This window comes from Falco peregrinus, chromosome 1, assembly GCF_023634155.1.
Source record: "Falco peregrinus isolate bFalPer1 chromosome 1, bFalPer1.pri, whole genome shotgun sequence".
Classification (NCBI taxonomy): Eukaryota; Metazoa; Chordata; class Aves; order Falconiformes; family Falconidae; genus Falco; species Falco peregrinus.
In genome coordinates, this window is record NC_073721.1 from 69,254,770 (window position 1) to 69,280,648 (window position 25,879).

Sequence of the window (25,879 nt, forward strand, 5' to 3'; positions counted from 1 at the left end):
AAGGGTCCATCAGCAATTGCGTCTGTCTTGTGTCACCATAGTATGACTTGACTGTAATTCAGGCTGCTGTTACGCTGAACCCTTGTATTGTCTCCTGTGGTGAAGATGTGCCACATTGTTGCTCAGCCTCCCTGAATTTGAAGTAGGGTACGCGTCATGTTTATTGTGTGAAGTACATTCCAATTTGAGTGAAGGATGCTTGATAATAGTGTAAGGACTGTTATATTAACCAGAGTGGTGGTGTTTGGAGTTTAATTCACAGAAGCATAAAGAATCCCTGAGGAGCTGTGCCGTTATTCTTTAGTAAAAAACATCCATCCATTATGCTTGCTTTGTCCCTTGCCTTTTCGGAAGTTGTACAATTCCCTGATGTTTGAAGTGCTACAATTTGAAACTATTATGTTGTCTGAGTTGTGTGAATCACAAGTCTAAGCAGTGGCTTTACAGTCTTTATTGCCAGTCATAGATTATATTTTGAGTTCTAGAAAGTAATGAGACTGTTCAAATTAATGTTTTAATATAAGCTGTTTCCTTTGTGCAGGTTTTTTCTGAAGGTGTCAGAGTTATTTGACAAAACAAGGGTATGTACTATGAAAACTTTTTAGATAAGTTTTTTGTGTACATCCCGGAAGTGGCAGGACATCTTGTGTCAACTAGACATTAATATGTAGATGTTTTGTGGATGCTGCTCTATGAAGCATCTGAGCAGTGTATGGTAGGCAATGAAAAAGCATGAGATTTCAGTCATCTGATTTGTAAAATGATAGATCTTTAGGAGCTTTGAGTCTACTAAACATTTCTAGGCAGTCTTCCTGTCTTCTGTGCAATACACTAGTAAAGTTGCTGTTCCTCTAAAATGCTTGGAGGCCTTCCATACTTGTTACTGGGTATCACAGAATTTGTTACGGAAAAAAGAAATGAAGAAATGTAATCCTCAATCCAAAAAATGTCAGTCATGAAGCTTTTTTTCTGGAGCCAAGATCTGTTTCTGCAATTAATTGACTCAGAAATACTACTGCTGATGTGCCTAGCCAGATTTTCAGATATTTTGTCTCTTCTGCCTTATTTGTTTGGCTTGATAGAGCAGAAGATGCATGCCACACATATCAGGAAGAGTTTTGAATTAAAAGCGTGTGCATTTCATAAATGCAGGCAGTTGTATCTGCATAAATATATACTTTAAAGAAAATTAAGTTATTGGAACTTCTTGCTTTGACCTAAAATTTTGCCTTTTAGAAATTTTATTAAAAATTAAGATTTAAAAAATGCACTTGCAGACTCTTTCTAAATTCGTATACATGTCTGTTTCAAATACAAGCAAGTAACTTTATTGATCTTTTGGACCATTTAATAGATGCAGTTGCATAACTGTCCTGCGAAGGTGCCTTAAAAATGTGTTTTCCTTTGATCTCAAAACCAACACAACTTCTTGTGCAACTCTTTATACTAGATAAGTTTGTTTCTCTGCAGTTTTTCTAGTATGCGATACATATAATTGAAATTGGGAAGAAAGTGCTGTTTAATGTAGAACCTAGTTCTCAATTACTGCTCGCACAGTAGGTTATTGCTTACATTTTAATACAAAATTCTAATACTGTTTCTTATGATCCATCTTTAAGTATTCTGTCACAAATGATCTTAGTTTTTGAAAAAGAATCTGTCATGTACTGTTGTATATTTTATGTTGTATTTGCATCATACAAACGAATACCTAAAGTCTAGATTTTTTTAAACTGATGCTTTTACTTACTGTTTTACCAGAAAATAGAGGCCCGGGTATCTGCTGATGAGGATCTTAAACTTTCTGATCTTCTGAAATATTACTTAAGGGAATCTCAAGCTGCTAAGGTGAATCTATGGGGTTTTGTTCAGGGAAATAATGTTTCTTTTTTAAAAGAGAGAGATAAAGGATCATATCGAGAAATACACAGTAGATAGGTTAAAATGCTGCCACCTTTAGCCTGCAGTTTCTCCCTCAACTGTATTATACTGTGTATGTATATATACATCTCTGTTGTATGTAAGGAGTAACAATGCAGTTGCTGACTGTGGGACTGACTGGAACTGTGTGATCCACTTATCAGGCCAAATTGTGAAGTATGATTAGAAACAGTGGAAGAGCTGTTGGTGAATTGTTCATGTGTTTGCAATGTGTTTGCTGCTTGTAGGCTGCAAACAATTCTACCTTTTTTAAAAAAATTAAAATTGGATACTCCAGATGACTTCCAAGTGCTGATACAAACACACATGGGCCAAATTCGTTATTCTATACCTACAGAAAATTCCATTCTTAGTGTTGTTTGATGTAAGATGATAAAGTGACATGACAGAATGAGGAAGTGTTTGACAGAAAATGTCTGTAGTTAGAAGATGACAGCAATAACTGTTGCACAAAAAATGCTACTGCTGGTTTTTGGGCCCTGTGTGTATTTCAAATACATAATATAAATATAGTTTGTTTCTAATCTAAGAAGCTGTGAAATTTCCCGTGATTGCCTCTTTGTGTAGGCTTTTTGGAATATCATTTAAGCCATCTGTTGCTAGTCTCTGTCAGACATGATGCAGCCTAAACAATATTATATTGCGAGTCTGATCCAGTGTGGACATTCCTGTGACTTGCAGGATGAAATAAAAGTGAATTCAAATAGTTTAGTAAGAACTCAAATACAGCAGGAAAGACTAAAATGAATCTGATATTTCTTATTTTTTTTATTACTTTGTATATACTAAAATCCTTGGATAGATCCTCGTAAACTCTATACATCCTTTTATGCTTTTTTTTATAGGATCTCCTTTATAGAAGATCTAGGTCACTAGTGGATTATGAAAATGCTAATAAGGCATTGGATAAAGCAAGAGCAAAAAATAAAGATGTGCTGCAAGCTGAAACTACTCAGCAAATATGCTGTCAGAAATTTGAGAAAATTTCTGAATCTGCAAAACAAGGTATTTGGGTTGTCTTTGATCCTACGTTACTGCTTGAAAATTAACAGATTTTAGGATATTTTTAACGAAAACAGATTTTTTGTTCCATTTCCTAAGCAGAACTATTATCTTTTAAGCAGCATTTACTTATTTTGGAAAGTTCCAGTGGTATTTTCCTTTGGCATCTCGTAGCTCCATTAGGCAGAACAAAGTCGAAATGCAAATTACTTGTTAACCACTTTCTTTTATATGCATAAGATAGGATACAAAATTATAATTGCTATCAGTAAAGGCAAACCTAATCTTTTAAAGTATTGTTGAAATTTCTCCTTCTGGTTTTATGCATTCTTCTGCGAAGGCAGCAGTCTGTCACAGAGATGACGCTACGTTAGAAAAGGGAGAGATCATGAAATGAGATTTCACTGAAGTTGCAGAGTTACAATAGTTCTACAGAAATAGAACGTTATTTACATGTTGCCTTTTTCCTGGAACCTTACTCTCATTTTTTTCTTTTTTATTACACTAAAATTGTTGTGAATTAGTAGGAATCTGACTCATTTGGAGCAGATTTGTTCAAGGTTTAAACAGAGTGCTCTTCTGTTTTTATCATTTAAGAGTTTTTTGACTCTGTAAATCTGGCTAATGATTCCTATTAATGAGACAGTGGAAAATGAATGATCCTATTTAGTCATAAAGGTATATGCATAATGCGTACTTGTTTTCTCTGTTCTTCATTCTAGTTTTAACTTGGCATCTTCCCTAAAGACTTTCACATATCAGCCTAGAATGAGCAGTGCACATAGAATAAGAGAATTAAATGTTTAAGAGCATCCACATTACAGTCTTTTCTTTCAAAAGAGCTTTGCTTCCACAGATGCAATGGTGGTTTGTTTTCATCCAGTGGTGTAGCATTATCTTTGAGCCTGGAATGTGCTGAGATTATACTTGAGTTTTTTTCCTGTTGCCTTCTTTCACCCTTTAGCTCTTCCATCCTGAAGGAAACTCTGTTAACAGTTGAGGGCACTAGCAATAATACTGTTAATGAATCCATTTTTATTTTCTACAGAACTGATAGACTTTAAGACAAGAAGAGTTGCAGCATTCAGAAAAAATCTGGTGGAACTAGCAGAACTGGAATTAAAGCATGCTAAGGTAATTGTGTTGCTTTTTGGTCTGTATTTAAACTGATTTTAAATATTATATGCTTGCATAACTAGAATGGCTGCATTTGTTGTGTGATACACGTTTCACATTCAGGAGAACTTTGAATAGTAGAGGGGGGGAAAGTACAAGTGAAGTATCTCTAAGGGACTAGTGTGCTTGAGGTGCCTTTGGAAAAATCTTGAAGACTATTTTGGCTTCAGTTTTGTGTTTATCTAGCTATTTGGTATTCATAGCTGCACATCTTGCCATTTTAGTGTGAGATAGGAAGTAGTTTCTCCTGTTATGCAGATGTTGGGGTCACTTGATGTATAGGATAGGCTAACTATTAAGCATGAGATCACACAGGCCTGTCTGAAGTCAAAGCAGTGTTACTCTGAGTAAGGTTTTTGAACCTTTTTACCTTTAAAGTGTGAAGTGCTAACAAAAGAAGAATGTCACAGAGTCTTTTCAGTAAAATAATTTTTTGCAGGAAAAAAACTTTTAAAGGGACTGTACTGTCCTTAAATTTCACAATGCATTTGATTCCTTTAATCCATGAGATGAATGGTTTTGGTTAAATCAAACTACCTCCTCTGATTTCATAGACAACAGTCTTTTACTAACAGCCCTGTAGCAGGAGGTAGTTTTCTTTTAGAAGTCAACTCTAGTATTTCTCATTCTCATCACAAATCTGAAAGTGTGTTAACTACTAACCTTTGAATTTACACGGAATAGATCTGTTGAAAAGACTAGTTAAGAGTTGTATAGTGTTGCTCAGTTAACTTGTTGCTACTTTACACTCATTTCAGTTGTGTTGATGGTGTCATTCTTCATTCTGCCAAACCCACTGTTTGGAAAACTATTGCACCGTAAAAAGGGCTGGTTTGAGGACCTTTTTTCTTTTTTTTTTTTTTTTTTTTTTTTTAATCTTTGAAGGTATAAGTTCAGTTTGTTTGGACATTTAGCTGGTAAAGTAATCAATAAAGTCTGGAATACTCCTTTTCAGATGTACAGTGCTTACTTTAATGTGCTATATCAGAAATTCAGCTGTATTTCCCCCAAAGTCTTAAAACTTCTCATAATACATTGGCACTATTCAGCCTTCCTACTTCTCTGTGTGTAACAGCTGTCTATATCCAGCCCTGCGTCTCCCAGAAATGCCCATGTTTGGTCATGAATGTACTGGTTACAGGTTTTCCTGTCCTAACAGTCAAACATGCAACAGGTTTTATTGATTTGCCATATCATGCTTCAATAAGGGAACAAATCCACAGCACTTCTGTCCTGCTTCAGTCACTGACTCTTCATCATCTCTTGTAAGTGACCCTTGCTGAAGTCCCCACATGCCCTGGAGTGGAATGCTTAAAAAAAAAAGTCTTTATCTTCTAAAGTATCCTTAAAGAGTCAATTGTATTAACTCTCTGTGCAAATCGAAGTTATGTATTCTCGTGAATTTTGACAGCTAATAACTCTGGAAGATGGGGAAAATGCTTAATTTCTGTAGCTTTCAACTTACTTGATAGGTATTTTTTGGTGTCCTCAGTTTACCTGGAAGAGCTTGAATTTTTGTAGCCACTCTTCTTTGTCACCACAGCCCGTGTTTAAGACAGTTCTTCAGATGGTCTGTTTCAGTTTGTGACTTACCTTGTCTTAGTAAATTCACTAACAAGTAATAGAAACTTTGAACTGTAGTCCTGTTTTTGAAGATGAACTATTTTTTTCCTGACCCTTTTCACCTAATTTTATCATGGAACACTGTAAGATTCACTAGACAGTTTGGAATATTTAAAGCTTTACAACATAAAAGGTCATTTTGACTGAGGGTGACAGTTCTTGAAATTTTAATAAATGTTGTGACTTGCTGAATGAAAGGGTATTTTGTTTCTCACTAGGTTTGAAAGTTCTGTTTTTTCAAAGCCTGTGTTTCATATTTATCAAAACAAGCCACCACAGATGGATCAGTTTGGTTACTGTGCTTTTATTTCTATAATTCCTACAAGTGCAATAGATCATGTTTTTCAATTTTATATGATGGGAAATTTTCTTGTTAATGCTATAAGCAGTGTATTTGAGGATAGTCTTATGGATAGGTTTTCATTAGTCTGTAGAGAGTATTGAAGGATGAAATGGTTTGGTGGAAACTTTCTGAGGTAGTTCTGTCAAAGGAAGATGTGAAAAGACATGGGATTTTTTTTGAGAGAGAATTGTGCCCTGATGTGTGAAGAGCAACGTTAGGGAGGAACATGAAGGTTTATGCTTGTCCCGGAGGGGATGTTTTTATAGTTGTTGCAATGCAAATCATGAGCAATGCACCCATTTCAGGAAGGCCAAGTAGCCCTGCTTTTGGCTGGGCTAAACTGGGATGTTTGTAGACACCCAATCCCTCTTGCAGTAGAGCCAAGAGGGTTGGCAGAAGCAAAAAGCAAGCTACTTTTTCATGTAGGCAGGCAATAAATTAATGAAGTCAGATCAAAACCCCCCTGCTTTAAGGTTCTGGACAAAGTGCTTAGCCTGCTGCTGTGTCAGTCCCTGTCTTCATGCTTTCGCAGCTACTGGAGGCAGATGATGTTTTAGCAGCCCCCAGCTGGAAATTGCTTGGCTTGTCAATGGCATGTGGTGCACAGCACTCCCAGACTTCCTAACAGGTTGTGTTACTCAGGTCTAAGTGCTCTTTCCAGCAAAAATGCTGGCTGAGGGCAACAGATAACACTGCTGCAAGACTTGCTACAAGCCTTCTGTTGTGTGGGTTTTGCTGGCACAAGTGCCTCCAGACTAGATGGCATGCAGGTGGATCTGTCTGTGAATCAGACTAGCTGTGTGTCTCCTGGATGTGGAGTGGCCTGGCACAGAAACCACAGGGGTGAAATCTGATGCAGCAGTGGGTGCTGCACTCACCTGAGAGGCTGTCTTTGGGAGGAATTCAGCCACAGGGAAGGCTGCTGAATTTCTTACTGTTAAAAGTTATTTGCTCTGTGCGGAATGAAAAACACAAATCCCAAAACACAGAGATTGCTGCATTGAAGAACTCGGAATGCCCAGTGGATTGAGAGACTGTTCTGAGGCATAGCTTCAATTTCCTGAGCTGTATCTGGCCGTGTGGCTCTAGAAGACTGAATAAGGAATCAAGATAGGGAAGTCAAGCTTTTAGTAGATCAAGGACACTGTATATACAAATACTAAATACACTCTCTCTGCTCAGGTACTACTTCTTTACAAATACTTGTTTTAATCTGCTAATATTCTCTTATCCTTTCCTGGTTGCAGTTCAAGTCTTTTGAAAAAGCTAAAAATTAGACTGTGGGTTGAGATTGCTTTAAGTTGATGCAAGTACACACTACTGCCAGTAAGGATGATGATGCATGACTCTCCCTTTCCCTTGTGTTGGCATTATTAAATGTTCAGCTGCGTAGTAAGGTGGAGCTAGAAATTGCTCTGGGTTTTTCTGAGCTTTACTTTCAGTCTTGTTTTCACAGCATCCCTTGTGTCAAAGCACACAGTTTTGGCTGGGAGGGTGTGGGAATAAAAGAGAGCTGCCACTTCATCAGTAGTGTGTACCCTAGATTTACTTAAAATAGCTGCCAAACTGCAACTTTAGATTCTGCGTGGTCTCTGACCTATACTAAACAGACTGATGTTTCTTTTTCTATGGCCGTTCTGTCTGATTATCCCGCTAGGTAGTGTTTAGCTTCTCTGTTGCTCGCTTTGTGTTTCTTCATGACTTCATGCAGCTGTAGCTAACGTAAGACCTGATTAAGTGTGTGGGCATTTAGTGCAGAGGCTGCATTTAAACCTATTCAGTATTTTAAACAGTGGATTTTGAGGTGTTCCTGTGTTGGACTTCATGTTCAAGAAGGGAGGTTTTATAGTTAGTGAAACTGCTAAGGTTATAATCATATACTTAAAGTATTTATAACCTTGGCTATACTTTCAGAGTATTTTGACATATGAATTGTAACTAAGACAGCCACTTCCTCAAAAAAAACCCAAAATCTAAACATCTCTTTCCACAAGTAGTAATATGTACGTTCTTGCCCCTCTGGGTTTTTGTGGAAAAAGAATTTGTTGCATTACTAGCAACAGATGTCTGTTTGGAACTGACAGAAGAAGGGAGTAAGCAAAATCCAGCGCTAAGGGATTTGGTTAAATGCTTTGTCAGTAATTCTTTCTTTCCTGGAAAGGATGTTTCTGTCACCGTGGTTCTGCCAAGAACTGTAATTTCCAGAGCTTAGGAGTCTGAGCTGGCAAGAAACACTTTCTGAATCTGAATTTATAGGATTTTCTCGAGCTATGCTGATCTCAATCAAATGTCAGATGTTGCAGCCAAAAAGAGTAACGGCTCGCAGCCTTTGTGGTCCTTCATTTATTATAACTTAAATAAGGTTGTTCTTATGAACTTTGTAAATTAGATTTAATGAAAATGCATGATATGCCTATTTAGAAAATTTCAGTAGACTGGCAGAGTCTGGTGTGTAAAGGACATCTTTGGTACCACATAGTGGCCTGTGAATTGCAAGTATGCTTCACGCTGCTGATGGGCTGCAAGGAGATGACCAGAAGATTACTGTCACACTTTGTGGACTGCATGCATGTTACCTGCAACAAGTGTACTTCAGACTGAAGTACTGCATTTGAAGATTGAAGACTGAAGCATTCCTTTTTGTTCATTACAGCCAGTAATCAGCTGTTCAGTAACGAAGACCTTAAATTTATGAATTCTGTACACTACAAAGATGGGCCACCAAGTCTATGCATCTCACATATACTGAACTTCTTCATATCACAGAATTACAAGCCATCTAAATAGCTTCTGACTCTCCTCTGCCAGTATAGGCATAAAAGGGCAAAAAAAGCGGTTGAAGCCATAACTGAAGTCATTGTCTCCTGGATAAGCCTGAAAAGGATTCAGTAGGCACAACTGGGAATCTTCTGCTTTGAAGCCTTTAATTCAGTTAATGGTTTAATCTGGATTATAAGAACCTTATATGAGGGATAGAATTACAATTTCTTACCTTTGTGGGCTGAGGGCTGAGTGTCTTTATGCCTGTATACCACAGGTCACTTAGAATGCTTTCAACTGAAAAAGTAAGAATTACAAATTCTTTAGTACTTGTGTAGACTATTTGTCATGGACATGCAGATCACAGCTACTGATACAGTTTAATTACATACTTTTGTCTGTTTGAAGTTTTCTTTACATGTTTCTTTTTTGATCCAAAATTTTTTTTTAGAAGGAAGCAGTTTCTCCCATGTTTGTAACTGGGCATTCGGACTGCTTTGTTCTTGCATTTTGTCTGAACCTGATAGGAAGTACTTTTAACACTGTTGACAACCTCTAACGTTGTTTCTTACACCGAAATTTCAGATTTGGGAACAAATCTAGTACAGCTCTTTCATAGTGAGTAGCCAATAGTTTAAAGTTATCTAAGCATAAAGGAGTGCACAAAATAATGTGAATATCAGGTTGCTTTTGGGGTTTTTGGTTGGTTTTGTTTGTTGGGGGGTTTTTTTGTTGTTGGTTCCCCCCCCCCCCCCAGGTAAATCCTGTCTTACTTGTCAATCACATTTGCTTAATTCACAAGGTTGTCTTTTTAAAGTGTCAGTTCTGTAAATTCATTCAGAAATCTGAAAGTCAGCCTGTGTGTTTTTATGGTAGTTAGATTGCTTTAAATAAGATTAAAAACTGACGTACAGGTGTTTGAAAAGAATGGCAGAACTTGGCCTTTAGAGATAAGGCTTAGTTAATGATCTGATAATCACTTCTGTAGTTCCAGCTCTAATGGCTAAGTGCCTGGCTAAGCATGTAAATCAGTCTGTTGCCTTTCAGACAAGGCCGGTCCTTGAACAGAGCTAGGAGCTTAGATGGCTGCTCTAGCAAGGAGATCCCGAGTGCTGTCAATTGGTTAACACTTCTTGATGAATTCAGTATTCTGTATAATATATGAATACTTCTGCTTTGGGAGTAATATTCCAATAATGCCAATACTGTATTAAAAAAGGAAAACTTTGTAACTTTGAACTTCATTGCTAAAAGGGTGCTCTGCAGTGAATAGTTTTTATGGCCAGGCTAGATCCTCAGGAAGAAATGTGGAAAGGGTACTAAATGCTTATTTTTGAATCTCAGGTTGGCTCCATTTAGTTCCATGACACAATGCTCCTACATGCCAACAACTCTTTGAGATAAAAGTTACTTACACAAATATTTCTACATAAGCTTAGTACCTGCCTGTTCTCCTTTAGTGGTGCCACTGATATTTAAAAAGAACATCTTTTTATCACAAGTGTGAAAGAAAGTAGGTAAATGTGGTCATATTTTTCTTTATTTTTACAGGGTAACTTACAGCTGCTGCAGAGCTGCCTGGCGGTGTTAAACGGTGACACATAAGCTACACTCCATCCTCCCACTAACAAGGGCTGCCCTCCTCTGGATTTTGTTTTCATGACTTCACGTAGGCATTTACAATTCACTGGAGAAAACATTTGACAAAGTGCACATAAGCAAGCTCCTTCTTTCAAAAGAATTAAAAAAACCTTCTGAAAGTAGCTCCAGACTATATGAAGCAACAGCATACTTGTTATACATACATATTCCTGTTTATTTAATCATTATATGCTTTCATTGTTCAGAAACCAAATGCTCTGGTTTTGTGAAAATAGCCAATATAATTATGTTCATGTTATGAATACTATGATACGGCTACCAACCTTATTTACCTTTGTAAGTAATTTCTGAAGTTCACCATTTGAAGCACATTGTTCAAATGGCCTAAATATTACCATTAGATATTTGAATATTGTTACTATAATGGCATTGTATACACTGTCTTTAGGTTTTTTTCCATGTACTGATATCAAGAAACTTAATCTTTTTTTCAATTGTGAACATTTCTTAGAAATTTTGGAGAACTTTGTGTAACCTTTATAACTATGATTTAAAAAGAAAAGCAAATGCATTAGTATGTTTGCCTTAACTTGTAGACTAATCCAATTATTGTAAAATAAACCATGAAATTGATGATTTTTCTAAAATTATGCAGACATTGTATCATCTGTAAGCTTAATATTTTCTAGTAAATCAGATTAATTAGCTTTTTCTCTAGTCACCCTGTAAAACCATTGAGTAAGTATTGGATTGGTCTGACACTTCGCACCCAGTAATTTTTCACTTGCATTCTCAGGTTTATCTGTTTGTCTGTTACTTTCCTACCCAGTGTACTTAAATTGTTTTGAGCTTGGTGGCTGACTCTGCAATTTCCTTGGCAGAAATGCTTTTCAGAGAACTTTTTTGGTTTCTTTTTCCAGAAAGGGGAAATAAAAGTAGCGGAAGGGAGTTCAGAAGGTGCATAAAATACCAATGAAATGCAATACTGCCCCATGTGGATACCGTTAAGAAGCTTTGCTTCGGAAAAAAAGTTAAGGTGTCCCCAGTAAAGGAATGCCCGAGAAGGATCTCATTCGGCTAACTAGACTTAAAACTTAGAGCTCTGGATCCAGTTTTATTTGTTGTATTGCTTTGTCTCTCTTACTTGAACCTTGAAACTTTTCCAAGAGGTGCTGTCCTGTTGTGTAATTTCAAGATGTCATAAAATTAGGTTTTACTTGACGAATTGCTCTTCACAGTGGGATTGCTGCTTCATATGGGTTTGTGGCCCTCCTGCAGAGCAGCAGGATTTGGGGTGAATGGGATGTTTGGAGGTGCAGATCCACGTAAGTCAATGCCTCTGATTAACAGACTCCCCATACTGCCGCACAGAGGTGTGTGCTTTGGGTTTTGCTTTTTTTTATTATTATTATTTTTTTCCCCTCAAGTAGGGTGAATTGCACAGCGTGGTGTCCTTCCCCTGGTGCCTTGTGCATCAGAACATTTCAGAGGCAGAGAAGTTTCTGAGCTGACCAGCCGCAGGCTTGGAGCACCAGTGCCCGGTGGCTGTTAGCAACTCTCCCAGCGCATAAAATGTTTTCCATCAGTGGCTGCTACGATAATGCTGTGCTGATCGTTTTCCAAATATAACAGGTATAATTCCTAAGGAACTCATCTATAAATAGACTATAAGGGACAAAGATTACAATGTATATACAGTGAACAAAATTGTAAATATTTTAAGTAGGCCGTGGGAACAGTTTTTAGATTAGTCCTCGCTGTTCAGTGTTACTGGCTCATTAAATTTTTTCCAAGCCTGTTGGTATCGGGTGTGTCTCTTAGTGCCCGCCTCCGCAGCCGCGCAGCGCGATGGAAAACGGGGTCCGGCGGCTGCAGCGGGACCCCCCCGGCGCTGGGGCAGAGCGGGGGGCGGGGCCATCCGGGGGGGCGGGGCCGGGCGCCGTGCCCCTCCCCCTGTGGGGCGGGGCGGGGCGCTGTGCCGGAAGCGGGGCTGGCAGTGGCGGGCCCCTCCCCCGGCGGGGCGGGGCGCTGTGCCGGAAGCGGGGCTGGCAGCGGCGAGCGGCCGCCATGAGCCGCCTGCGGGAGGAGGACGACCCGTACGTGGTGGAGGAGCCCAGCGACGAGGAGCGAGCGCTCAGCAGGTGCCGGCGGGCCCGGGGCGGCCCTGGCGCTGCCGGGGGAGGGGGGCTGCGCCCTGGCGGCAGCGGGCCGCCGCTCCCCGCCCTCCTCTGGCCGGGGCCCTGCGGGCGGCGAGGCCGCAGTGCCTCCACAGAGCCTCGGGCTGGGCCGCGCGGTGCCGCCGAGGGTTGCGGGAGAGTCGCCGCCGGCAGCCGCGGCCATTTGCTGCCTTGGAACCGGCGCGTTCCCGCTCGTAGCCCTGCTTTCGGCCGTGTGTAAGTGGGCCCTGCTCCGCACGGAGCCGCGCTGGCAGCGCTGCAGAGGCGCCCTGGCAGGCCGCAGCCGGCCGGCTGCACCCCCTTCGCATTAAAACCAGCGTTTTAACATCAACAAGCTAATAAAACGTTTTAATAAATACGTTTCCCGTAAATACATGAGCAAGTGCTGCCTCGTGTACCCACACAATTCAGATGTACGTTTTCCAAGTGACTCCATCCATGTTTTAAGCTGGTTGTAAAAATTAGGCGTGTAACGCTTAATAAATATTTGTAGCTCAGAAGATGAGGTTGACGTGCTCTTACACGGCACTCCGGACCAGAAGCGGAAGCTGATACGGGAGTGCCTGACCGGGGAGAGCGAGTCTTCCAGTGACGATGAGTTCCAGAAGGAGATGGAAGCCGAACTGAACACCACCATGAGGACTATGGAAGTCAAATGGAAATCACCAGAAATGGGTAAATCGCGCTTAACATCTGCTTGGAGGTGAAATTGCGAGTTAAGTGGGGTCCAGTTAAGGTGTGAAGTTGATGTATTACTCTCATGACTGGGTATTGTCGGGGTGGTGGTGACAGTTGAGTGCTGTCTGAAGCCCACCGAAATATCTTCAAATGGCTGATCATATCTGCAGAAATGGTCACTAGTTGCCGCTTCAGTGAATGCACCTGTTAGATCAGTCCCCTTTTGTTCCCAGTACCTCTTTACGTGGTTCTTTCACCTGTATTTAGAAGTCTTTTGAGCAGGTTGTGGTCTATGAGACTTTGACTGCTGGCTCCAGGTGGCTATCAAGATTTGGAGCCTTTGAAGAAAGGAATCACATATGGTAGATTGAAATCCCAAATCAGCTGGGGGAAAAAAGTTACGAAAAGTATTAATCTCTTCCATACCTGCTTATGATTGTTACACCAAGTACTAAAAGTATTAAAGATGCATGTTCTGGAGTTTGTGGATTGCTTTGGTATTTGTAGAGCGTATGTTCTTTTTACCTATTACAAAACACCTAGCGAAGTGTCCTTAATTTCCTGGAGAATCAATGTAGTAGTGACTTTAATGTAGGGACTTAACTCTGCCTTCAGTGGGTTTATTAGTTTTCATCTGTGTTAGTGGGCAAATCTGATCTTTAGGTTTCGGTTGTGCAATTAAGATGTAGTGATACTTAAACCACCGCACCCACCCAGCACAGAATAGGATTTTTGGTGCAGAAGGGCTGTGACACGTGCTTGGCAATTCGTCTAGATCTTTTTTGAACTTCTGCAGCCCTGAAATTTTGGGGGAATTTTTCGGTGAATGTTATTGTAGTCAGATTTCATGAAACAGTGTGCCACACCTGTGTTTCTGTCATGTGACTGAAGATTTGTGGAGTGTCTGAGATTGTATGAATTATGTAAGGTTGAGGCAGGTATATTTGATGTGGTGTCCTCTGTGCCTAAAGGGAGTTTACCCTGGGAGAAACTTTCCTTTAAACTATACCTGAGGCTCATCACAGAGCGGGAGGGAGCAGCTTTACTCTGAGAGAGCACCTGTAAATGAAATAACAGAAGAAGTGTGGGTGATCAGGACGTTGGAATAAATTGGGAGAGCTGTTACTATACATACCCAGGTAAAGTAGAGCACTTTTGGATAGAGTGACTTGAAAATGAAGGTTTCTTCTGGGCTGTACACTCACTGTCCTTTTGGTGGGCTGTTATTACCACTGTTCTCTCGAATTTCACACGTAGGCACTTCTTCAAGTACTGGGCAGACTGGACCTGCCACCACTACAAAATATTATGATGACATCTACTTTGATTCTGATTCAGAGGATGAAGACAAAACAGGTACATGTCTGAGGAGAGGAGAGAAGAGGACATCTTTCCAGTAGCACTCTCTCATACCCTGTCAGATCCTCTGGGGGGGGTCAAGGGGCTGTTCCTGACGGCGGCCTTTTTGGGGGGGGCTACCAGCCTATATAATCAGAGTGTAGTCCCCTCAACTTTATGGTGTATCCCAATGTATGTAAGGTGTGTTAATGCTTTGGGGTGGTACATTTGGAGGAGAGATGAGCTAGGCCTTTATGTTTCAGTTTTGATTTATTGAGAGTATGGACAAGGAAGACTGAAAAACTGGTATTTTTTATTATTTAAGTAGAGTGTCATCACATGTCTGATGGATGTAACATGTGCTTGCACAAATCTTGCCAGTTACACAGGACATCCGGAAAAAAAGAAAACAGCAGCAACGTCAGATTCTCTCAAATGATGAACTGCTATATGACCCAGAAGAAGACAGCAGAGACCAAGAGTGGGTAGACTCACAGAGGAGGGGGTAAGAGACCGTAAGCATTTGAAGTGTAGGATGCTTAACATAAACTGAGAAATTTAAATGAAAATGGTGAATATAGAGGAAAAGCCTATGCTGTCAAGTCCATGCAGTGAAAATATTTTTTATTTAGGATTTACAGCATATGAAGCTTCAAAGTCTGTAAAATTTTTATGGGTGTGTTATGGAAGTTAAGTCTTCAAAATTACACAATTCTAAAACTTGCAGTTTTAAAAATCAAATTCCTAGTTCTGTAAGCCAGTTTTGTCTGTAGATACCATCTAAATAACCGTGCTGTGGCTGAGAAAGTTGTGACATACTTTGATTGCTAAATTAATGTCTGTTCCTGCTAAATACTATATTTCTAGTTTTTGGAAGCTTTGAATTTAGCAAGCCACAAAATGTTCAGATAAAATAGGAACAGCAAAGCTGCTTTAATGAGGAGTTTTTGAATGGTGAATTAGAAAAATGGTTGTTGCAGCAGAGGTAATATTCTCCATGTACATCTGTTGAAAGGGATAATACTAATGTACGTTGCCTGCAGAGATAGCACTTGAGATACCTGCTTCATCAGAGGAGAGGGTTATTAGGCACAAATTCTCATGCCAGATCTATTTGTCTGACCAAGTGAAAATTCTCTGTACAAAATAAGATAATAGATACTAGTATGTGGTTTTTTGCCCCCATTTTATTTATTTATGTGCTTTGAGTTACTGAAAAAGGTGTCAGGAAGGAGCCAAATATTAACCAGTGTATTTTAATATAAAAAAGGTTTGATGGTTGAATTGATATGCCCAACAGCAAGGGCATGTAATTTCACTTTCTGACTCTCCTTCCTCTTTTCTTGAATTGGTAGGTATCGTAATCAGAGAAGAGTGCCTCAACAGCAGCGGACAAAACCTTCAGCTGTTCCAAATAGTGATGCTGTTTTGAATTGCCCTGCTTGCATGACAACATTATGCCTGGATTGCCAGAGGTAATTAGTGAACAGTAAGGGGTCTCTTTATAATGTCTTTTTTTTTCAGTCAGTAGTATTGTTAGTGTAATCCTTGATCAATTGATTTTACCGACTGTCTTGCAAGGGGGTACTAATAAAGAGAAGGCAGGTATATGTGAATCAGATTTATGGGTGAATGCTGGTTTGTAAGAGTGATGATCAGTTTAACCTACAACGTAGCCATGAGGAAGAACAGAGTAGAACTGTAGCATAGTGGAGAACGTAAACTATTTTTTAAAAAAACACAAACTCACGGATACTAAACAGGCAGTTCAGGCTGATTTATTTTTTTATTTAAATATGTTGGCTTGGTGTTTAGAGGCATTAAAATTAATCCAGGTTATTTTTGTGCAAAAGTGCCTTGTTTAGGCGAGGATAAAGCAAAATCAATGTAGCATATTCTTACTTGGTTTCAGTATTAGCAGTGTGGGTTTGAGTATAGTTACATTTGAAAGTGCCTGGAAATCATTTAGGTGAAAATCTAGTGTGTTTTGCAGCTACCCAGTATCTAAGTGTACTGCAAACCTAGTTAGTACTGCTAGCCTGTACTAAGGAGAGGGCTCTTGAACTGGGTGTAAAGGAGAAAGAAATTTTGTGAAATGAGGAGTAAACTACCTCTTGTTCATTGAGTATTATTGGTGATTGAGGATGAAATTCCACAGCAGCCTGAAATCATCAAAGTATTGGTGGTGTTTCTCACTCTCTTCCCTTTGCTGGCTTTGGTACTCCCTGACCCTGTTCAATAGGGAAGTATTTCAGTTTGCTAAGCTGACAGAAGAGCATCCATTTTTATTCTCAGACTGGTCTTTTGTGGGTTTAATAAACTGAAATAGCTCAGCACAGCATTATGCAAGCAATAAAGCCAGCAGAACTTGAGATGGGACTTCTGCAGCCACCTGTTACGTTGGGTTTGGCTGCTGTGAAACTGCTGCCCGAGGGACATTGTGTTGAATTGAATTGAACAGCAGCTCTGAATTTTGCTACATACTCCAGCTACACATTTGTTACACTGATGACAGCTGAAAATACATTTTATATTTTATTATTGACGTGCTTTTTCAAGTGTGATGTGTCAGTGCTTGTTATTTATAAATAAGGAGTTTCAACCTTGCAAGACATTTTAGGATATCAATGCCGTAGTGAGTCATTTGCACTCAAAACTTCATGATCTTTTGTCTATCATCAGCTATATGTAGCAATGCTTAATTCTGTATCAATACCATTGTACTCCAGGGTGTTTATTTCAGCGAGAGCCAGTGTTTTTTTAAAAAATGCCTTAAAAACAATACACATGGCTACAATTCTAATTTTTTTTTAATTAGGATTTTTGTAGTTGTGACTTCTATTTATAAAACTTTATATTTGGCTTTCAGCCCTCTAGCATGGTACTTCCTATCTTTAATTCCATTTCCAGTGACAGTAATGGATTTTTTAGCAGCAGTGTTTTACCAATTGCATGACTTCCATTTTCTCCTCTTCTCCACAGACATGAATCTTACAAAACACAGTATAGAGCAATGTTTGTGATGAACTGCATTGTTAACAAAGAGGAAATTCTGAAATACAGAAAGAAGATAAAGAAAAGAAGTAAGAAAATGAAGCACAGCAAAGAAACTACCTCTATACAAGCTAATCAAGAAGAGGAGGAAGTGTATCATCCAGTATTATGTACTGAATGTTCAACTGAGGTGGCAGTAATGGACAAAGATGAAGTTTTTCACTTCTTCAATGTTCTAGCCAGCCACTGCTGATGTGTAAAGGCAGGAGAAAAAAATCATGCACTGTTTTAAGACTGAAGTGTCAGAAATGCAGGCATGTTAGTCTTTTTCAAATACAGTCTTTTAGTGTACGTTTTCATCAGAGAAGTTTTTAATTATTGGTATTTTGAAAAGTTTGAACAGAGTACAGTGCATTTGAAAACAATACTCTTTTCACACCATCAGGTGGTTGCATCACTGAGGATTTAAAATTTTGTAAATATAATGTATTATCTGTGTATTCTGCTCATTCCCTGTATATATGCTATCCATTATCTCAACGTGTATTAGAACTGCTTAGAATAAATACTGTATAGTAACTGGTTCTACATAGCTGCACTGGTCATTTCTGTGGCACGTGGTAAACAACTCACAGGATGTTGGGCTTCTTTAGACTGGTATTCTTGGTAGATTTGCACACAGGTGGGTATGATGAAGGAATCATATTTGGGGTTTGGGCCTGTTAAGATCTCAAAAATGGAAACTTCATGCGAAGTGAAAGATTAGCTTATATCAAGTTTTCTGGCATGGATTGTTTAAATCTATATATTAATGCTTAGTAGTACAGTTAAGAGTTTTAAATGTGAATATGTACATGAAGCAAATATTGGACTTTTCTATTGTCCTTTTTCCTTATGATGATGACACATTTTAAGAAGAAATCTGTGGTCAGATCTATGACCATGAAGCTGGTTTGTATGCTTTTTTAGTTCGTTTACAGCTTCTTCATAGAAGCATAAAGAGTTTCTGCTACTTGGTAGTTGGACTTCTTGCTTATTCTATGAAACCACTGCAATGTTAACAATAGATTTTCCCTCTTTTCCTCCAGGTGTGCTCCCAAGAGGTGAACTCTTGTTTTTTATTAGCAAGTAACATCTCCTTTTTATAGCCTGTTATTTTTTTAGCACTTCACTTTGAACAAGGGTGTATCTGAAAAAAATCTCATCTTTACGCTTTTTATTTTAGCAGTGCTAGGAATAATTCGTTGTATGTGCTTTGAGGAATTGTCAAAAATATTTAAATTTAGGAAGTAGGAATCTGGAGAACATACTACTTCTGTGCTTCATATTATAATAAAATCTTATGACTCTTTGGTTTACCTTTTGTAGTCCCTGGCGCTGTATATTACTAACTCACACACACTCATTTTATGCAGTGTTACATGAGATTGGGAAGAAAAAAATAGGTTGGTTCTTCTGTCAGGGTTACACAAGGAAAACATGGACTTACTGTTTTCAAGTCAGCAGCAACTTAACCTCTGCTTGAGAAAGTAGAGAACTGTTGAGGCAACTGCTGAGCACTTGGTTGGCTAGTATGGTATATCTGCCTCTGCACGTGCAGCCTTCAATCAAAATTGAGCCATACTTGTTTTAAGGCTTGGGATCTGCCTGAGGTAAGGTTTTTCTACTTAGATACAGTCAGACTGATTAGTGGAATGTCTAACTTGCATACCGATAGCTATGGGATCATCTAGAGCTGGGTAACTGTGCTATGAGTCCAGAGGTGTATATGGAAAATTTTTAACATACAAAACTGTTTCTAAATAGAAGCGTGGAGGAGCAGACGTGATAGAGGATACTGTCTGTGCTGTAGGGCATGCTGGCCTCAATGTGGCCAGGGTCTTTGCATCGAGCTACTGGAAACAGGAGTGTGCAGGATTGTAGTTCAAGGACTCAGGTGTCAATGCGTGTGGTACAGAAGGAACAACTGGTGGTGGCAGTCCCTAAGCAGGGCTAGAATGGAGCTGGCCAAAGAGGGGAAACTATACAGAGGAATGTTGTCAATTTTCTTAAGGGGCTGATTAGCCAAAAAACCTGTCTCATGAATGTGCACCATACTGAAAAGGTGTAAGGGGCCTGGTTATGGCACCACCTGGTGGGTTAGGGCAGATGTGGTGGGAGATTTTGAAGCTGGCATGCCTCTAGACATTACTGTCCCATGAACTTTCTTGCTGCTGCTTCTTGCTTGCCTTATCACATGAATTGCAGAGCTTCTTGTTGGGAAGCATAGGAGCAGCCAGGGCTGGGCCTCGTTTGTCCCATATTGATAATGTTCTTGCAGCTTTAAATGGGAGTAATGCTTTCGTTGCGCTGATTGCCCCTCTTGTCCTTGAACTTTGTACGTGCTGACATAGAAAGGCGGCTTTCATGATTACCACTGCTTTTTCAAGCAGAAACCAACACAAGACTCCTTCGACAGTGAATGCAACAAGCAACAGTAGTCTTGGATAGGGACAACTGTTCCTGTATCCAGTTGGGTGAGGGTATTAATAGCGTAAATGCTCTCATTTCCTCCTCTTGTGCTAAAATAAATCCGCATAGATTGTGTCTAAATGTCTTGTTTGAATTAAATCCCTTTTCAGATTTTAGTACAGTCCTAAGTTGTCTCTGCCTCTAAGCAGGTTTTATTTCTCACAGTTATCTCCTGCTACCGTCGCTGTATTTTGCAGCGGTGTAACTAACTTGCATGCGCATCCTCCTGTGCCTGCGTTTCCTTGTGTTTCACTGTACAGCACGGGAGAAGGCAGGGGTGGGGTGGCTGCAAGCGCAGAATCACACTGCTCAGGAGCACAACTGCGAATGGATTTACCGAGCAAGGCGGGTCAGTGCCGGTTCCCAACCCGTGGTGTGTGCGCTTGGCGCTGGGCCTGGCCCCGGTGCCCGGGGGTTGCACCTCATGCTCCGCTCGGTCGCGACCAGCCGGCCCCCAGCCAGGGCCTGCCGGGGCGCCGGCCTACGCTGCCGGCCCAGCGGCCTTTCCAGCCCCGCAGGCCCAGGCCAGTCTCTGGGAATTTCTCCTTATCTCAGGCCAATCTGCAGCCCGGCCCCAAGCGCCTCAGGGAAGCGGGAAGCTAGCAACGCTTACACTAAACAGCTGACATGTTGCCTCATTATTTTTCCTGTTCTGTGCCATTAATCCCGCCAGGAGCTGTCTGCTGTTACGGTCCCACACAGCCGGGCCCGCCCCCCGCCGGCTGGAGGCACCGAGGGCCCCGCCGCGCGGCGCCCAGGCCCGTCCCCCGCGCCCGCGGCTCCCCCGCCACGCCCGTCCAGACGCCGCCGCGGCCCCCAGCCGTGACCGGGGCCGCCAGCGCGCCACGGGTTCGCGCCCAGCCGCGGGCACGACCGGCCCCGCTGGGCTGTGGCGGCGGTACCGCGGGTGCGTGTCCCCGCCGTGCGGCTCGGGGTGGCGGCGGCCAGGCCTCAGCGCCTCCATTCCGGGGGACCGCGGCCGCCCGGCGCGGGGCGGGGCCCGGCGGCGGTGAGGGCGGGCTCCGGGCTGCCGCCGCCCCCCGTCTCCGCTCGGCCTGGGCCCGGCGCAGGCCATGGCGCTGGGCTCGGCTTGGAAGCAGATGTCGTGGCTGTACTACCAGTACCTGCTGGTCACCGCGCTCTACATGCTGGAGCCCTGGGAGCGCACCGTCTTCAGTATCCTTCCGCCCGCGGGGCGCGGCGGGGCGGCCGTGTCTGTGGGGGGTGGGTGTGCGGGGGGCCGGGGGCTGCGCTCCCCCTGCCGCACCGGGCCTGGCGCTGGCGGCGGCTCCGGGGCTGCGCCGAGGCCGCCGGACGGGTGCGGCGCCGAGCGAGCGGCCCGGTGCCGGGGAAGCGGCTGGGCCGTGGCCGCGCTGAGGAGGGTGGCTGGCCGCCGGGGTGAGGGCCGAGGGGTGGCGGGAGGAGGGCAGGGCCGGGGCGGCTGGCCTGAGGCGCCGAGCGCGGCCGGTGCCCGCGGCGGGCCGGGAAGCGGAGCCCCCGCTCGGCCCCGGCCCCGGCCCCGGTCGGGCAGGGGCTCGGGCTCCTCACGTTGGCTCCCGAACGCGCCGCCCGGGCTCGGTAACCCCCGCGCGGTGCTGGGCCGCCGGGCGCGGCTCTCCGCGGGCAGAAGTTTGCATCTCGAACTTACTTCTTTAATTTTTCTTCTCTAGAGTTACGGTAGTTCTTTCTCCTGGCTTTTGCACCGAAATCTAAAGCTCTCTGTGCAGCACGGGTGTCTTTAATGAATTCTTCTGTATTTTTTACCTAGTGGAAAGTAAACATGCACGCTGCAAAACCTTGCAAGCTTAGTTTGCACGATACTTTTTACATGATTTTTATTAAATGAGTATTTAAATCTCTGGTAAGTTTGCTTGGCTCTTTTTGAGTGGAAGAATTTGATGGATGCTTATGTGAAGGCATCTGTATAAAGACTATTTAAGGTTTGCTTCTTTCCCGAGCCCTTCCATACAGGGTTATGTTCTCCCAGGTGTTGCTGCATTGCAAGTATTTTTCTTTTAAGTGTGGCTGTTTTGATCTTGACTTAAAATGATGTTTCATATGAATGGCCCTGAGCCATCTCCGATTAACGTTGAGAGGCAAAGAGAGAAATTAACCAAAACATTAACAAAGAGAAGGGTGTAAGTGGTAGTGAGGAGGTTTTACTGATACTCCTCGTTTTTGCAAAGGAACTCAAATTTGTTGCAGAAAAGTGACTGCCCAAGTTACAGCTGTGCAATCAGATTATTATTTTTTTTCCCTGTATAAAGTCAGTAGAGGTGGAGGTAACTTACTGTTTATCTTTTCTAGTATTTATAGACCTACTGTGCACAGTTGTTTAGGTAGGGCTGCATAGGTTCATGATGTTGTGTTCCTTGCTAACATACCTTCCTCTTTATGCCATAGTTGCATTGCTGAGAAACTTGATCTTTGCTTTTCCTGCAATTCTGTTAATCATGAGTTTGGGTTTTTTTTTCTTCCGTGTTAACCATGCAGCTTTTTCACTTGTTCAAGAGTATTCAAGTAAATGAAAGTGTGTGTGCATGTTTACTTTTGTAAAATGCTCATATTGCAATGAAGTAGTTGCCACTTAACTTACAAATGTTAAGAGTAGCCCAAGTATCACTTGCAGTCTCAGGTCAGCAAAACTGGCTTTTGTCCTCGAACTGGGTGCGTTTGCCATAGGTGGGCCAGGTCTGCCAGGTGCTGCACGGATGCAGCGCAGACACAGTGGCCTCGGGAACCAATGGTGCGTGGCTCTGCTGTGTGTCTTGCTGCTGCTTGTGCTCCAGAATCAGAAGTGAGCGCTGATACAGAAGCGTGGATCTGTGAGTTGACCTTCATTTTAGTAACTTACTGTGTAATCTTCCGGGACTAAAAATACATCAGGCAGCTAGTATGCTCTAATAAGCACAACTAATAACCTCTGCTCTGCCACGGGGAAGTCTGTCATAGAGCATTTGTTACATGTGTGCTGTGGTGACTTGATTTCTCAAAGATGCAAAGCATGTGCACCTTCTTTGGTTTCACCAGTGGAAACTTGAGTACTGCTGTCCAGTGTTATCATGCTTGTTATCTCCAGTGCTTTTTATAGTGTTGCTGTCCTGGGTTTACTGAATCTCTGCAGGTAGTTGAATGAAATCAACAGGCTATTATTAATTTCAGGTGCTTTTGAATTTCTGAAACTTTGAATTTTTAAAGGTGTGATCTTTTAGTAATCTGGTGCCAGTATTTCTGTAGGTAAAGCTTCAAGAACCCTACAGCTTGACAAAAGTCCGGTTGTAGGAGGATGCATCTGAAAACTTGTATATTCCCAGTGCCTGTTTTCTGTTCCCCCAGCATGCTTCTCATACTTTGGCCAGTTCTCTTGTGCTCATGATGAGGCAGTAGATAACCGGTGTTACACAGGTAGTTGCAGGAATCCTTCTGTAATTCAGCTAATCGCTCCTACCGCTGTGTTCTGTTTTTCAGAGTTCAGTTGATTCTTCCTGTAGCTGTAACTGCTGAATACGGTTGACCCTGCCTGATTTAAAAATGCTGCAAGATAGTTACCAGGAAAGTTTTAATGCTCTAGTCATGCGATGTCTGATGCGCTTTCTCTTTCAAACACTTTTTCCTCAACTGTAATTCAGATTCCATGCTAGTTTCCATTGTTGGAATGGCACTGTACACAGGCTATGTGTTCATGCCTCAGCACATCATGGCAATATTGCACTACTTTGAAATTGTGCAGTGACGAAGAACGTGTCTGCAAGAAGTGATCGGGCTTTGAAATCTGGTCTATAAAGAAGAATGAACCTCTTAGTTTTAACAAGACTTCTACTGATGGCAGAAAGACACAATTACGACTCTGAAGACTAGGAAATGAGATATGTAGAGCAGGGACGCGAGATGTCCCCTATGTTGTGTTCATTCCTTTTAATTTTACAAGATACGCCCTTGTATAGTAGTTTTGTCTACTTTAACATTGTGATTGTACTTTGATATCAGTATTTTCTTAACTTTGTGACAGTTTCAATATTGCACTGTGAAAGCTTTTCTTAATTGTAATTTTGAGTAAATCTTAATTGCCTTCTATTTTTAATCGGAAAGTCATCTTATTAAATGGGGCTTAAAGCTTTTGCTATTGTATGGTATGTATTTGCCTGGGCATTTCTATTAATGCGTTTTGTAAGAAAATACATCTAGATTCATATTAGAGACCTGGATATATTCGTCTAACGCTATTTACAAAGTTAGTTTGTATGACTGAACTCAGGTGTACTGTTTGCTGTCCAAGCCTTGTTCAACAGTATATTTGTGCATATCACCTAAATTTGGAATTGGCAATTATTTCAATTGTCTGTATTCCACCTCTTGGAGGAGGGTGGGGGAGGTGAGGCATTGAGGCAGAGTGAAGGCTGCATTCCTTATCTGTGGAGTAGTGTTGTGGTTCTGGGCTTCATCTTGTGGAGGGGAATGGGCTTTTCTTTACTGATGTAGGCCCACATAAGACTTTGGGATAGCACTTTAAATCGACCCTGTTTTTCTAGCTACCAGTTCAATTGTACTTTTACAAGATGCTTTCGTAGGTTCCAATGGTTATTGTTTTTGCTAATTTTCACTCAACAGTGTAACTATGGTTAGGTTTTACAGGGGTTTTCTATTGCTGCTAGCATTCCAAACATGTTCTTGCTACAAACGACCAAAACATAGGGGTTTAAATGGACTTGAGTTACAACTACAGCAATAAGTAGCTGAATACTTGGCTGAAGTCCTGTCTTTTTTTTTTTAATAGGGATTTTTTTCAGTTTTGTATTCTGATATGTAAGATGGTGATAACTTTCCTAAGTGGAGGATTTTTTTTTTTGGTTGTTTAAAAAATAAAAGCTTTAAAGCAGAACTTTGATGTAAAACTTTATTTGGGAAGTTAATGTGTTTCTGAATGCTGTTTGCTTTTCTCAGAACTTTCCAAAAGGGTAAAAATTATACTTGACCAAAGAATTGTGATTTTTTTAATGGCCCAGTAATAATGGGTACTGTTAGATCTTTTATGCAACTTCTACTGAAATCAGGAATTATACCCAAGTTATACAACTCAACTGGTCTCTGAACATGCTGTCTTTTAATTTTCTCAGATGCACGCTCATGAGAAAAGGGTGTTTTCCTCCCCTGTATTTAAGAACTTCATGTGTATTTGATTAAAAACTCCGTTGTCATCTTGGGAGCTATAAACAACAGGGCTTAAACTTCTCAGCTGAACCCTAGCTTTACTGAAGTTGGTAGGAGTCTCCCACTAAATTAGTGCCTTCCTTTATTAATACCTGGCTGTCTAAACATAGGTAGGGTTTTGGGGTGGTGGTTTTTGGTTTTGTTTTCACGTCTCCAGAGTTGTATGTGGGTATTTTAAGTATATATGGAGATAATGATAAGTTAACATACCCTCTTTGAAGTAATGTAGCACAAATTCCTGCTGTTCATGGATTAAGTCATTACTGTTATGTTTGTGGACTACTGCTATAATTGATACACATCGATGGTTGAAAAGGGTTTAGTTGCATGGGGGGGGCGCACTTCTGTGTGGTGGCATTAGGAACATTATGCGTGATTTTTAATTGCGAAAGGCTTTATAGAAGGGCTTTGATAGACAGCTTTTATTAGCTGCTTTTTGTTGACACCCCACCGACCCCCCAAATAATCATAATCTCCAATCAGTTGTGTTATGTTGGAGTGGGCTTGATTGATACCATACTTGAAC

General features: G+C 41.3%; 3 protein-coding genes across 4 annotated transcripts in view; all 3 read left to right on the forward strand.

Moving 5' to 3' along the window:
• Positions 1–12,243, forward strand: part of SNX6 (sorting nexin 6) — a 28,924-nt gene extending 16,681 nt beyond the window's left edge. For both annotated transcript variants that reach the window (XM_055812879.1, XM_055812873.1), the window contains exons 10-14: positions 542–581; positions 1,762–1,848; positions 2,787–2,946; positions 3,992–4,077; positions 10,397–12,243. In XM_055812879.1, the coding sequence (XP_055668854.1) occupies positions 542–581; positions 1,762–1,848; positions 2,787–2,946; positions 3,992–4,077; positions 10,397–10,450 (427 nt within the window). In that variant the 3' untranslated portion in view covers positions 10,451–12,243. The remainder of the gene's footprint in view (positions 1–541; positions 582–1,761; positions 1,849–2,786; positions 2,947–3,991; positions 4,078–10,396) is intronic.
• A 196-nt stretch (positions 12,244–12,439) lies between these two features.
• EAPP (E2F associated phosphoprotein) lies at positions 12,440–18,222 on the forward strand. Its single transcript, XM_055806313.1, has 6 exons — positions 12,440–12,588; positions 13,118–13,299; positions 14,560–14,658; positions 15,022–15,145; positions 15,996–16,115; positions 17,623–18,222. Exons 1-6 carry the CDS (start codon positions 12,515–12,517, stop codon positions 17,885–17,887), a joined length of 864 nt encoding a protein of 287 aa, XP_055662288.1. The 5' UTR covers positions 12,440–12,514; the 3' UTR covers positions 17,888–18,222.
• Positions 18,223–21,011: 2,789 nt separating this feature from the next.
• Positions 21,012–25,632, forward strand: SPTSSA (serine palmitoyltransferase small subunit A). Its single transcript, XM_055806325.1, has 2 exons — positions 21,012–21,321; positions 23,775–25,632. The coding sequence occupies exons 1-2, from the start codon at positions 21,219–21,221 to the stop codon at positions 23,876–23,878; spliced, it is 207 nt and encodes a 68-aa protein (XP_055662300.1). The 5' UTR covers positions 21,012–21,218; the 3' UTR covers positions 23,879–25,632.
• Positions 25,633–25,879: the final 247 nt, after the last annotated feature.